Source organism: Chenopodium quinoa, unplaced genomic scaffold, assembly GCF_001683475.1.
Source record: "Chenopodium quinoa cultivar QQ74 unplaced genomic scaffold, ASM168347v1, whole genome shotgun sequence".
Classification (NCBI taxonomy): Eukaryota; Viridiplantae; Streptophyta; class Magnoliopsida; order Caryophyllales; family Amaranthaceae; genus Chenopodium; species Chenopodium quinoa.
The window spans coordinates 799,433-813,143 of NW_018745540.1; the positions used below are offsets into that span (position 1 = coordinate 799,433).

Below are 13,711 nucleotides of genomic sequence, written 5' to 3' on the forward strand. Positions count from 1 at the left end.
CAAGCGTGTCAACAATATTTTATGTCGAGCCAATCTCGTGTCAATCTTTCATAAGTGGAGGTGTGGAACCTTTAAACAAACTTGTATACGTGTCGTGTTGTTTCATGTCAAATTTTGAAAACCATGTCAAGACACAGCCCATGTCCCATTGACTCACCTCTACTGTCGTGCTGGACTCATGGCAAGCTTATACTAAGTCGAGCCATTTTAGTACTGTGTCCAATCGGGCCTCCCCCCATACCGGTCCAACCCATGGCTACGTCTAGAAGCACACTTGTAGGCATTGAACAAGAAACCAAATTAAAATTTCAAAAGGAGAAGTAAGAAAAGGCAAAAGAGCAGGGAAAGGAATCGGTGAATCTCCAACCGTCACGTCTGAATAGGATCAGATTTCTCCTCTTTCCTCCCTTTTCCGCTTCCTTCATTATTATTCTTTCCTTCCTCTTTTGACTCCTTCACTCTTCCCGCTCTCTCTCTCTCTCTCTCTCTCTCTCTTCTACAACCCTCCTATCCCCTTCATAGGGTTCTTCTTCTCTTCTCATTCCTCTCATTCTCCTCTTCATCTCTCTCTCTCTCTCCTCTATCTCTCTCCTCAAGCTGAAGCTGCTGCATCAATGGCGGAATTTTCGACGGCCAAAGAATCACTCACCATGTCTATGTCAATGGCGACATCTTCATCATCATCATCTGGATCGTCTTCTTCTGCTGCCGTTGACGACGATTTCGAAGACGCTTGTAGTATCTGCCTTGAGCCTTTCTCTCTTCATGATCCTGCTTCTGTATGCTTCGATCTCTCTATACTCCCATTTTTCTTCATTTTTTTTGGTTCTTAAATTGAAGTTTAGGTTTGTTTTTATGTTTGATTTTAGTCATTGATATTTGTTTTTTGGCTTATTTGTTTTGTGTTGGAGTTGAAATTTTGATGATCGAGAAATGAAGACTGAATTTTGACTTTGATTACTAAAATGTTGACTATAGTTCATCTGATTTTGAACACGTTATTGAATTAGGTTGCATGTTCAATTCAGAATTTATAAGTTTTTACACAGTGTTCTCATTTTTGTTGTCTTTGAGTTTTTCTATTTGAATTGTTAATTTTGTTGAGAAATTATGATACGGAGCAGATGATATTGTATCTTTGTTGAAAACAAATCTTTTGGTCTAATTTTTAAAGTATTTATACTGATTGATCGAAAAATTCGATCCGACGTCATTGTCTGATTGTAGTTGTTGATCTTATTTTTCTTGTATGATCATTGTTGAGTTGGTTGAGACCACTAATTCTGAGAACAATACATTTTGCTGGTTTTTCTTATATAGGTGACAACTTGCAAACATGAGTATCACCTGCATTGCATACTTGAATGGTATTTCACCTTTCCATATTTGGAATTTGAGTGTTGTATTGTTTTAGGTTAATATTGCTTAACACTGTAACCATCATGTGGTTTTTATGTTTCTAGGTCTCAGAGGAGTAAAGAATGCCCGATTTGCTGGCAGGATCTTGCCTTGAAGGACTCTGCAAGGTAGATGATTGATTTTTGTTTGAGGCTTAGACGTTCCTGGTCTATTCATGTTTGTGACTTTAACTTGTTTGTGTTAATAGCCAAGAGCTTCTAGCTGCTGCTGGGATTGAAAGGAATGCTAGGACAAGGCGGTTGTCGAATAATAGAACCGATTATTCTCATCAGTATCAAGAGTCCGATTCTGCATATGTGAGTAATAAGCTCCAGCTTGTAAGCTTTTCAGACACCTGGCATTTGTTATCCTGAAATAACTTATCTGAAAGAATGCATCCTTACAGGGGTCTCATTGGACTGATGACTCTGATTTCAATGAGCGTATGATGCAGCATTTGGCTGCTATGATGAGCCGTGCTCGGCAAGCCCATAGAAATGGGAGGCAGAGATCTTCTGAACGAAGTCCTTCTCCAGATTTTATGTTTGCATCTCGTCTAAGTGAATCAACTGTGCATCCAAATAGTCCTGATGAGTGTAGTTCTGCTTATGGTTCACCCGGCAGCAGTTCACCCATTGCTAGTAGCTCCCAGCGCCCTATATCAGCTAGCCCATCAGCTGTTAATGTTTCAGGCTCTGCTCCAAGGAGAGTTCCTCACCAGCCTTCTAGGTACTGCCTGCAACTGGTTTTCATATTTGAAATGGTGTCTGTTACCTGATGATTTTACATGCATGACCTGGATAAAATTATCGAGAAAAATCAATTATTAACTTTTTCCCCTTATATGGGATAAGACCAGCATTCTTATTTATTCAAGTGATTACTTTCTCATTGGTTGAGTTCAATTTCCAATTCTCAGACCCCCTCAAAGCCAATCACCCGAGTGTGCTCAAAGACTAAAGTCATCTGAGCTACTTGCCTTTTCAGAGTCAATTAAATCCAAATTTTCTGCAGCCTCAGCCAGGTAAACATTTGGGATCTAGCATTACATTTTATTTATTATTTATTTATTTATTTGAATTTGAATAGGCATTACAATGTAATTTAGTTTAGACATGCGCTGAAAATATTGCCAACTGCCATTTGAGCTCAATTTTTGCTTTCAGGTACAAAGATTCAATTTCAAAAGGTACCCAAGGTTTTAGGGAAAAGCTTCTTGCTCGTAATAGCTCAGTTAAAGAACTTAGTAAAGGAGTTCAAAGAGAGATGACCTCCAGCATAGCTGGTGTTGCACGACTGATTGACCGTCTAGACCTCAAATCCAAACGGAACACACAGTCTGGTGAAGCTCTTAATCATGGTGGGGAGACCTCGAACTTTTTTTCTAAGGGAAAAGGGGTGTTAGATCATATTATAGCAAGCTCTCGGGAGAATCGTGTGGATACAGAAGGAGATTTATGTTTGCATGAAAAATCCCAGGCCACAAGCCCTATTTCAAGCCATAAAGATGTTTCCTGCACAGAGGTTTGTTATTTTCATTCCAAAATGTATATTAGTAAAGTTCTTGTTTTTATTTTGCAGCTGCCAGTTGTGTATTCTGATTATAAAAAAACCATTTATCATTCTCAATCCTCCTCCAAAAGCTATAGTTCGTTTCAGGGCATGATCTTCCAAAAGAAAACATAATGCCTGTTCAATTGAAGTAAACTTAAATTGTATATACTCACCAAGCAAGAAGAAAAGTTTTCTGATATGCACACTAAGTAGGAGGCAAATAATTTCCTTCCCCAGAGTGTAATAAATCAAATTATAATCGTTGAAACGATCAGCAGGAAACATGCATGTTGTTCTGCTCTGAATTCTGTTAATGTGATTGAAATACACGCTAAATTGAAAGAAGTGCTTAACTAATGTACGTTGACAGAAATAAGTTTTTCGTCCCTAAATGTACATTTATTGAAACCTGCTTTCCTAGACTGTAACAAGCAACTCTATATTATCTTGCATGTTGCTCTGTTCTGATAATGCAATTGTCTTGTATGTTCAATCATCTACATGATGAATGAGGGATGAGACTGTGAGAATTGGATCAACTAGACATCCATTTCAGATTTAAATCTCGAGAAGATGATTATGTATTAATAGGCCTTCTAATTCCAGTAGAGTTGATAGCCTAATAGTATTTATGATTTTATTGAGGTTGCTTAATTGATTGCCTGGATCAATTGATGTTAAATTTTACTTGCATGCACTTGTCGTGTGGGCTTAGTAAGCATTATATTTAGGCTCCAAAAACATGTGGCAGGTCTGTAAATATGTATGCTATTCATGGCAAGCATTTTTATTGGTAAATGAACGACAATGAAGCAAAGATAGCTTTCTAACTTAAAATGGCTAGAAGAGTTGTGTGTTTTTAATCTATGTTGCTAATCGAGTCTATTAGGATTGCCTGGTGATGGTTATAGTATCTAAGTTAAGCTCATGCACCTATGAAGGATACCAGTGGTTGACAATGCCCCTATGTATGACTGGTTATGAATAATGGGCATAACTTGGGTTTTCATACGTATATGTATTTATAACTATTTTTAACAATATATGAGTATGCAGCAGTGAGGGCCTATTTTTTTAATCTTAGGTTGAATTATAGGAAGGTTTTTGTTTAGTCTGCAGCTCTGCACATTAATTACATCACTGACATGCCATTTATTTATAAATCTGACATGCATAATTGCTCCCCTGAAACTTGATTCTTCTGATAATAAAAAAATCCTTCTATGTCCCTTTGTAAGAAGTAAAAGCCACACATAGTTAGGTCTTTGTAGTATAATTATAAATGTCTTATTGTATGCTTTTTTGTTTACTAGTAGCAATTTCAATATTTGTGGGGAGAAAATAGTGTCTTACTCTCTTCATCTCATTCTATAGATACGTTGCTGGTTTTTTGTTGATTTGATAATCTATGCTGGTATGGTTAATTTTATCCTCTTTTTCTGTTGTCACAGATTTCTGAATAGTTGAAGCTTCTTTGTGTAGCAAAGTTTATCTATTACGGAGTATTCTATTAATCATACACTGTTGTAAGATATAGATCGAGTCGACATGTTTGTGTGTAACTCCCACTTTTTGTTTGTCATTGTAAATCTGGTCTTGTTACCCACAGAAACCATTTTGTTCTATGAAGACATTCATTAGGGTGACCATTTTGTTTTCTGTATGCTCTATTTGTTATGTGGACCTCATGTTTGTATTTGACTTTGTTTCAAGATTAAAAGAACCTTATACATGTAGTGCAAAGATGGCTATCATGGTAATCTTCTAGTTTTTAAGTTATGAACTCAAGTGATTTTTGTGGCCTGCAGAGACGTAATTGATGCTGTTGTAGCATGGTTCTATCTGATGCATTGAGGTGCAGTTAGCAAATACTCCGCTTTCAGAGATATTGTATACCGTTGCAAGAGACGTCTATCAAGATTCAAGGAGGCCAATCTACTCTTGTTGGTTCCTGCGTCCTGCAGGTGGTAATTTTTTTTGTTTCCACAGAATTGCCTTTTTTCGTCAGTTGTGCTCTAGCTGATAAGTATATATGTCTAAAATTGATGGAATTTTTATTTTGACTTGTAACTGGGTTTCATATTATGATAATTGCTGTTGTAACAATAAGTGATGATTGTCTACTCATTCGAAAATTATACACCCTTGGACTTAATATATGGTTACACAGTCTGAAACCATGTTTCAAGTATTCCTCTTGGCGTAATCTCTTTAACTCATTGATCCCATGCTTGATCTGCAACTTGGTTGTACACGTGGATGGCCAGTAGAATGCCATCAGGAATATGTGAATTACTAGGTCATAAAAAATTTACTTCTATGAATTACTACTAACGCGAATACTAGCTAACGTGGTAAGTAATTTTAGGTGAATTGGTTTTATGAATTTCTCTTATCCGAAAGTGATTTAGCTATCTCTAACCTTGGGCAAATCTATGGTTAGGTCTTAAACTAGAAGTTGTTACATTTTTTTCTCCTTCTATCAGTGGTTTAGTGTTCAAATTCAACAAGGACAATGGCAAAATAAGTATATTTATTATCAAGGGTTTTGTTAAATAGTCTAATTAAGACACTAGCACATCTCCTCCTATTCAAAAAAAAAAAAAAAAAAGAAAAAGAAAAAGAATAAAAAAAGACACTAGCACATCTACAATTCACTACTCAGCTACTGCCAATAATGATTTTTTTCTTTGTTTGCCCAACAAAATAAACAAATATAAAGGGTAACTTATAAAAGTTCCCCATTTTTATTTAATTATGTATTAAGGTAGTTCATGGAGTATTCATAATACATAGATGTACTGCATACATTAAAAGGATGTTTTATAAGGATAACAATTACAAATACAAGGCCAAGTAAACACAAAACATATAGACGAAGCAGCCGCCTTCTGTGTCGAATAGCTGGTACATAAGCATCTTGAATCAGGAAGGATTAGCTACATTCACAATGAACCATATCTTAACTATAGGTATCTTGTTTATTAGTAATTTAGCATGCATATATTATTTTATGTTTGAACATAGGTGTACACTCTCGTGTTCACGTACCTGGATCATCCATTAATGACCTCTCCCCCTGAAACATCAATTAGTTAGGCGGCTGTACGAGTTTTATATTAATAGATGTGGGACGACAATGATATCTAAAGCACAGACAATGATGCTATTAACAAGCACAACATGCATACCATTCGGATGGAGGACTTGGCCTGTGAAATAGGATGAACACTCGTTGCTAGCAAGAAATACATAAGATGGAGCGACTTCAAAAGGCTCGCCGGCTCTATCCATTGGCGCATATGAACCTAAATTCACAACCTGTTCAACAGGCGCTGAAGAAGCAACTTGAATGGGAGTCCAAATGGGGCCTGGTGCTACCCCATTTACTCGAATTCCTCGTTTGATGAGTTGGAGACCGAGGCTTCTGGTGAAGCTAACAAGGGCTCCTTTGCTGCTGCTGTAGTCAACTTGTGTTTTGCCACCGGCGTATGCTGTGACAGAGGATGTGTTGATGATGCTGCTTCCTTCTTTCATATGCTTTACGGAGTGCCTTCACCAGGGATCATATTGCATTAGCATCATCACGTAGCGTAGAGATGATCTGAAAACACTACTATGGTGATGGTGGTTTATTATCTTTATTATTATTTTTTAAAATTATCATAGGAAATGATTTTTCAAAATAGTTTTCTTTTGTTGGTTTTCTTGCAAGAAAATTTATAGAGTAATTAAATTGGGAGTGAAATGGTGTGGATGGGTGAGAGGAAAGTGAATAGGAGGAAGGAGAAGGGGAAAAATGTGGCATTCTGTTTTTTGAAAAGAAAAATGTTTTCCACCATAAAGAGTACAAATTTCCACCATTGAAAAATTGTATTCCACCATTTGACAAATCAAACAAAGCAAACGGAGAAAATAATTTTTTATTTTTTTATTTTTTTCGAAAATGTTTTACATAAAACTAGAGCTGGCAATCTCTTACACGACACAACAATACGACCTAAACCGGCACGGTACGTACACAAAGTTACTGAGAAAAAACACAGTCAACAAGACACGACACGAAACCAACCCGAACACGACCCACTTAGATAAAGTGTTAAAAAATGCGATTATCCTACATTTTATATAGTTAATGTAGATTTTGTGAACAATACAAAATTAACACAAGACTAAACACGAACACGAACACGACACGATATTTATATGCTCTACATCAAACCAAATACACCCTCGGTTTATGTTAGTTCTCCTCCACTTTCCTAACAAGGGTGGTATAGGGGTGTTTATTTGGACTTAGGTTTGAATTAGGGTCTCATTGATCCAAAACAATCCAAATAATATTTGGTTTTTATTGATTCCAAGTCAATCTTATTCAAATTGGCAAAATATTGACCCACGGCTTTGAGGATAAAATATTAAATTAAGACCATCAATCCAAATACTATATCATTTCAGAAAAAATGAAATTGAAAGGGTGGACGATTTGGTTTATTTAGATCCAACTCCTATCAATTTAATCCAATCTAAAAATCTAATTTTTCAAAAAAAAAAAGAAAATTTAATTTGATTCTCCAATCCAATTAAAAAAAGTTCAATCCAGTCGAATTAGTAATTTAATTGGATTGAATTTTAGTTTTTATACAAAGATGGACACCACATGTGGTACCAAGAACTAGTTGGTAGTGGACCTTAATGGTCCTAACAAAAGCTATCCTCAATTCCCTGAGTCTCTATGCTATTGACAAGTTAAAAGACGTTTCTTTTCTTAAAATATACTCCTTCCGTGTTTAAATAAATAAAACGTTTCCCTTATGCACCTTTGACTGATAATATCTGTAATTATCAAAAGTAAAAATTATAACAATATTAATAAACTATTTATTGAGACGTAACCAATAAGTACCCACGTACAAGACTATATTTATTACTGTATATAAATCACAAGCAATAGTCACACTGAATCAGATGAATAGTGCAAAAATTCAAAACAAATAATTTATTTAAACACGGAGGGAGTAGATAGATAAAATTACTTAAGTGGTCATAAACTCATAATACAATTGTCCATATACTCGATCAGCGAATTGTTGTTTCAATAATAACTATCGCTTTACCAAGATTAGGCTTGTAATTAGTTAATGGAATAATACTTACTTTGCTAAAAAGAAACTGGCGAAGAAGTTGATTTCAAATGACATCCTTAGTTGTTCCTCTGTTATTTCTTCGATGCTCTCAGCATAGTAGCATACTCCAGCGTTATTCACTAAGACGTCAATGCGTTCAAAGTGGCTAACCACCTTATCAACCACCTTCTTGCATTCATCTTCACCTCGACGGAGATCAGCTGGAATTGCAATAGGTTCACCTGCATCGTTTTCTTTGGCCGCTTCTTTTATCAAAGACAAGGCATCGTCAGCATCTCTATCCTCTGGCCCTTTAACATATGTAAAAGCTACAGTTGCGCCCTCAAGTGCAAAATAGTAACAAACTGCTCTTCCTATCCCTGAATCACCTCCTGTTACTAATGCTACCTTTCCCTGTTTTTACATATTGGTCCAAGATAAATTTTGATAGGTGATTAAAGTATGAAAAAATTAAAATCATCGAAATACCACTATTTTTTATATTATAGGTCATATAATTAGCAGTGATGTGGACAAAATTTGATTTTATGTTACAAGCTCCATATTTCAATATTTAATTAACACCATGATGATAAAAGAAATATAATTAGGATGATAAATGAAACTGAAATATTATATAAATAAATTGTACGTCTTACATGAAGCTTTTTGGATGGTTTATACTGAGGATTGACAGATTTTGGGAGAGGATTCATCAAATATTGCTTTCCTGGTTGAGAATCCTGTGTTTGTGGTGGGAATTTTTCGCCTTTGCTCGTCATTTTTGCTTGTTTTCTTACTTGGTATTTTATTGACTTAGCCCAAGAGATACAAAGAAAGGCCTTGTTAGAACTTAGAAGATAGTACAACCAAGGACCAAATATATATACTACGTAGAAAACAAATCACATCTCTTCGTTCTTTTCCTCTCTTTTTTTTTAATTTTTTGATTTTTTTGTTTTTTTTTGACATGTGCATAATCCAATCCCAAGAAAACTTTTCCTTTCGAGAGGTAGTTGTGCAATTGTAGACTTGTAGTTAATGTCATATTTGATTATTTAATGATTTTGAGAATTTTTTGGCCACGACTAGGCGTGTACAAAATAATTTGAAAATCCGACCGTAATCAATTTGGATTTTTGGATATTTAATTCGAGTTTTTATTTCAGATTGGATATTCAATCCGAAAAAACTCCGAAAATGCGGATATCGTATTTGTATATTGATTTTCAAAATTTCGGATATCCGAAAATCGAAAGTTTTCGGATATCGATTCGAATCGATATTCGGATATCGGATATTCGAATCGATATCCGAAACATAAAGGCAGAAAGTGAAATATATGAAGTATAAAACTCTTAAAATGTCCATAACTTATTATAATATTCTTAATGTTGTGAAATAGAGAGAAAATATGAGATTGAGAGAGAATAAAATGTTTATTCTTAATTTTATATGATGGAGGTATATATATATATATATATATATATATATATATATATATATATATATATATATATATATATATATATATATATATATATATATATATATATATATATATATATATATAGTGTGGATCATGTGAAAACAAGCCTATAGCTGAAAACATGAAAACGGACAATCAAGACCGTAGATTATGACCCATCAAATCTCACGGCTGAGATTAAAACACATATCCTCGCTCAAACCCCTAACCCACCGTCCAAAATTTTCTCTATCCTCAAACTTGCAAACCTCTTATCTTTCTCTCTCCTCAAATCCCAAAATTAAACACAAATTGCTGGAAATTAAAGAATTTTTGTTCAAATTTCGCATAAACAACCTAAATTGCTCAAATCAGGTACGTTTTTTTTTTTTTTCCGATTTTGTTCAAATTTTCATGAAAAACGCATGATGTTCAACTAGATTTTGTGATTTTTCAATTTGATTTTTCCGATTTTAATTTTTGCGATTTTTGTGATTTGATTTATGCGATTTTCCGATTTTTAATTTTCGATTTTATTTGGCAATTTTATCAATTTTTTTTCCTGCGATTTTGTTCGATTTCTTGTGCGATTTGCGTGTTTTGTTCATCAATTTTGTTTGATTTCTAGTGCGATTTTTCGACTTTTTCTCATCAAATTTGTATATTCTTTTTTCCATAATTTGATTAGATTTCAGATTTTTAATTTTCGATATCATTTGGTAATTTTATCAAAAAAAATTTCTGCGATTTTGTTCGATTTCTGTGCGATTTTGTGTGTTTTGTTCATCAATTTTGTTCGATTTCCACTGCGAGTTTGCGACTTTGGTCATCAATTTTTTCGACTTTTTTTTTTTATCAATTTTGTTCGATTTTGTTTGATTTTGCGAATTCCTGTTCGATTTTGTTCAATTTTGTTCGATTTCCTGTTTGATTTTGCTTGGTTTTTGTTTGTTTTCATTTGTGATTTTTGTTCAATTTCCTGTTCTAAATATTCCTTATCAAGATTTTGCTAACAATTCCTTTTCCGTTTTCATTTATGATTGCAGACAACTGCATAAAGACTACGTCGCAGGATACAAGGAGCTTCACCATGGGATGCATTCTGATGCCTTCACAAATGAAATTGGTTTAAGGAGTTTTATGCAGAAAGCGATATAATGCTTCATATGGTGTTTTAGGAGTATAAGGTAAAATATTAAGTAAGCAATATACTGATGTTAGTCATGTTACATGCTTATTGCTGAACTTATGTACTATGAGTAGTTGAGAACACCACATGTTTTCCATGTGTTGTTTTTTACATACAACGATCCAGTTGCATGTTTGCTTTGAAGCGTCACATTTGTCTGTTGTTACCTTGAAATCTCTTTTAAGCTTCTTTAAAGTTATGAGAATGTGAATGTCGAATGGTCGACCTCAGTTCAACACGTTATAGCTGGCTTTGTTGCCACAACTTCACTACTTCAAAATGAGATAATTGATTGTGTTGGAGAAACTCTAAAGTAACTATTTTAGCACTAGTACTAAAGTAATTAACCTGTTTAATTTCTTTTGCTCTTGGTCTCATTAGCCTCGCCCCTAATCACATTTCAACCTTGATCTTGTGCATTGTGGTCTTGTTCAACAGGATAACATTCACCCCAACCGTCCAACATTGCAGTATGGCGATTGTTATTGGCTTGTGCCTAAGAGTTAAGCTAAAGCATTACTTTCCTCCTCATTATAAGGTGAGTTGTTTTGCCTTATGAACTTGTAAACCTGATTGATTTATTTGGTATGCTTGAAATATAATCTGAGAAGCCTTTCGAGACTGCCCATTTCTGTTCGTCATGCCATACAATAAATACAAAATGTATAGACCAACTCGAGTGAAGAACAAAATCTACCCTAAGTAACTGGTGGGTTGATACTGGTAACTCAGATATAGATACTTCCACTCTCTAATTGTCATTTGTCTTATGTTTTTGTATGCATCACATCTGCTAGCTAGTGTGCCAGTCTGCCATAGATTGAAATCGACAGCTCATTAACATATCCAACAAGAAGAATGATGTCTTACATTGTCATCTAGTCGTCTTCAGTCCTTGAGTAATCTGAAATAAAACCATGCTGGTGATCTGGGAGTAATTATTTCTAAAACTGATCGTTTGGTTGTCCTTTGAGTCATACTTTTCGTTCAATGTGATTTCGAGCTGTGTAAGGGGAACCATGATATTCTGGCTCTTGTGTAATGGGGACATCGTGATTTTCTCAGACGAATAATACAAGTATTGTCTTTTTTACACAGGTTGACATCAAAGTATCCCCTGGCTCTTATGCAGATGAAGGATCAGGTGAAGCTTGCAGATTTCTGAAATTCCTTTGTTTAATTGAGCTTAAAACTAAATTTTTAGCAAAACTCATTTATCCTGATTACTGATCTGGGAGTAATGATTTGATTACTGATCTGATTTGTTTTATTTGTCCTTTGGGAGATTGTATGTATGTATTCCTTTTGCTCCTTTTTGGTCTGGCATGTAATACTATCTATAGGTTATTGAGTAGGCCTCTGTGGGGTTTTAATGTGGGGTTTTAATATACTAGAGCTGTTGAGATTTTACAATGCTTTCAAGACCATTTATAGGTTGTATCAATTTTTCCCTTTGATCTCCAATAACTGTTGATACTTTATTCTCATCTTGAAATATGCAGGGTAAAGGACATGTTAGTTAAATAGTAGAAGCGTGTCTTTAGAAATTTATTTCTAGAATTCGAGTATGCTAGTTTGCGTTATTGCGAGCTCTATCATGCCTGATCTTACCTTGTCAGTTGGAGTTAGTGTAGTAACCTTCTTCAGCCTTTGTGAAGATTTGTCTCTGATTGTATGATTTTTGGTGCCTGCCTGTTCAATATCTACATTTTGTTGGGATTCCTCATATACAGGTGGCTTGCTCGTATCATGATATCCTGGTATGCTTTTATTTGCCTCTGCTTCTGTCCTTAAAACGTTGATCTTGTCAAGCTTGTTTTGCTTCAGTCTGTATGATGTTGGTCTGTGATGTTGGTATGCTTTTATTGGCTGTTTTGGCATGTTGAAAGCCTATTAGCTCAATTGGTCGAGCACCGTGTAATCACGGGATGTAGGTTCGAATCCTACATAGACTTTTTTAATACTTATTTTTATATTTATTGACCTCTGGGTAAATGATGTCAAATTGATATAATTACCCGAAGTTTATATATAGTTACCTTATTTTCGATATAATAACCTTAGAATTATGGAAATGTTGTAAATTTTGTTTCAGTCACCTTATTTTTATATATAGTGACCTTTATTTTTGTATATAGTGACCTTTATGTAAATGGTGTCAAAAACTCAGTCGATATAGTTACTTTATTTTTGTATATAGTGACATTAATGTAAATGTCGTAAAAATTGTTATAGTTACCCTATTTTTGTATATAGTGACCTCTATGTAAATATGGTCAATATTGAAATAGTTACCCTATTTTTGTATATAGTGACCTTAATGTAAATATTGTAAAAATTGATATAGCTACCCTATTTTTGTATATAGTTACGTTATTTTTATATATAGTGACTCTATGTAAATATCGTCAATTTAGATAAAGTTACCTTATTTTAGCATGTAGTGACCTTTAAAATGTTGCGTTTGTAAAAAAAAAATAAAAAAAAATAAAAAAAATAAAAACAACTTTAAAACGGTTGAATTGATTATATGTAAGGTTGGAATGATCTTAGGGCTTTAGAATCGTCTGATCTTTTGTGCTAGTAATGAATGGCTAAGATTGCTTGTTTTTAGTTTTCACCATAAGCTCTGTTTTTAGCGGAACCTCCCCGTATATATATATATATATATATATATATATATATATATATATATATATAGGAAAGCTCATGTAAGAACCCTCCTCTATATAAGAACCCAATCTTATATAAGAACCAATCTCAGCCGTTTATTAGTTTTGATCCAATAATCTAAAATGATCATTTAGTAATAGCATTTCTGTAATTCTTCTTTTATGTTCTAATTTTTTTTTTGCCCACTCCTATGTTCTAAATTTGGTCTACTTATGTTCTAATTTTTTTTCCCTATGTTCTAAATTTAGTCTACTTATGTTCTAAAGTTTTTTTTCCTATGTTCTAAATTTTTTCTACCTATGT

At 34.2% G+C, this 13,711-nt stretch overlaps 2 protein-coding genes across 3 annotated transcripts; one reads left to right on the forward strand and one right to left on the reverse strand.

The window, feature by feature from the left end:
• The first annotated feature begins 342 nt into the window (after positions 1–342).
• LOC110716100 (E3 ubiquitin-protein ligase RHF1A-like) lies at positions 343–5,143 on the forward strand. Its single transcript, XM_021894735.1, has 8 exons — positions 343–779; positions 1,321–1,367; positions 1,464–1,526; positions 1,607–1,715; positions 1,805–2,127; positions 2,318–2,422; positions 2,565–2,922; positions 4,761–5,143. Exons 1-8 carry the CDS (start codon positions 615–617, stop codon positions 4,770–4,772), a joined length of 1,182 nt encoding a protein of 393 aa, XP_021750427.1. The 5' UTR covers positions 343–614; the 3' UTR covers positions 4,773–5,143.
• Positions 5,144–5,659: 516 nt separating this feature from the next.
• On the reverse strand, positions 5,660–9,104 carry LOC110716101 (glucose and ribitol dehydrogenase-like). 2 transcript variants are annotated; one of them, XM_021894737.1, is made up of 5 exons: positions 8,738–9,104; positions 8,110–8,492; positions 6,144–6,505; positions 6,004–6,031; positions 5,660–5,891 (listed from the first exon to the last, which is right to left on the reverse strand). In XM_021894737.1, the coding sequence occupies exons 1-4, from the start codon at positions 8,858–8,860 to the stop codon at positions 6,009–6,011; spliced, it is 891 nt and encodes a 296-aa protein (XP_021750429.1). In that variant the 5' UTR covers positions 8,861–9,104; the 3' UTR covers positions 5,660–5,891; positions 6,004–6,008. The 2 variants fall into 2 exon arrangements, with proteins under 2 accessions (XP_021750429.1, XP_021750428.1); XM_021894736.1 differs by having other exon boundaries at positions 5,660–6,031; positions 8,738–9,097.
• Between the last annotated feature and the right edge of the window lie 4,607 nt (positions 9,105–13,711).

What these genes read in the sequence shown, in the direction of transcription:
- LOC110716100 (XM_021894735.1), top strand. Translation starts at nt 615, where the DNA reads ATGGCGGAATTTTCGACGGCCAAAGAATCACTCACCATGTCTATGTCA. An exon ending in GCCTTGAAGGACTCTGCAAG is followed by an intron (nt 1,527 to 1,606) that starts GTAGATGATTGA and finishes TTGTGTTAATAG; the next exon opens with CCAAGAGCTTCTAGCTGCTG. An exon ending in AAGAGTCCGATTCTGCATAT is followed by an intron (nt 1,716 to 1,804) that starts GTGAGTAATAAG and finishes GCATCCTTACAG; the next exon opens with GGGTCTCATTGGACTGATGA.
- LOC110716101 (XM_021894737.1), bottom strand. Translation starts at nt 8,860, where the DNA reads ATGACGAGCAAAGGCGAAAAATTCCCACCACAAACACAGGATTCTCAA. An exon ending in AACCATCCAAAAAGCTTCAT is followed by an intron (nt 8,493 to 8,737) that starts GTAAGACGTACA and finishes ATGTAAAAACAG; the next exon opens with GGAAAGGTAGCATTAGTAAC. An exon ending in CCAAGTCCTCCATCCGAATG is followed by an intron (nt 6,032 to 6,143) that starts GTATGCATGTTG and finishes TTGATGTTTCAG; the next exon opens with GGGGAGAGGTCATTAATGGA.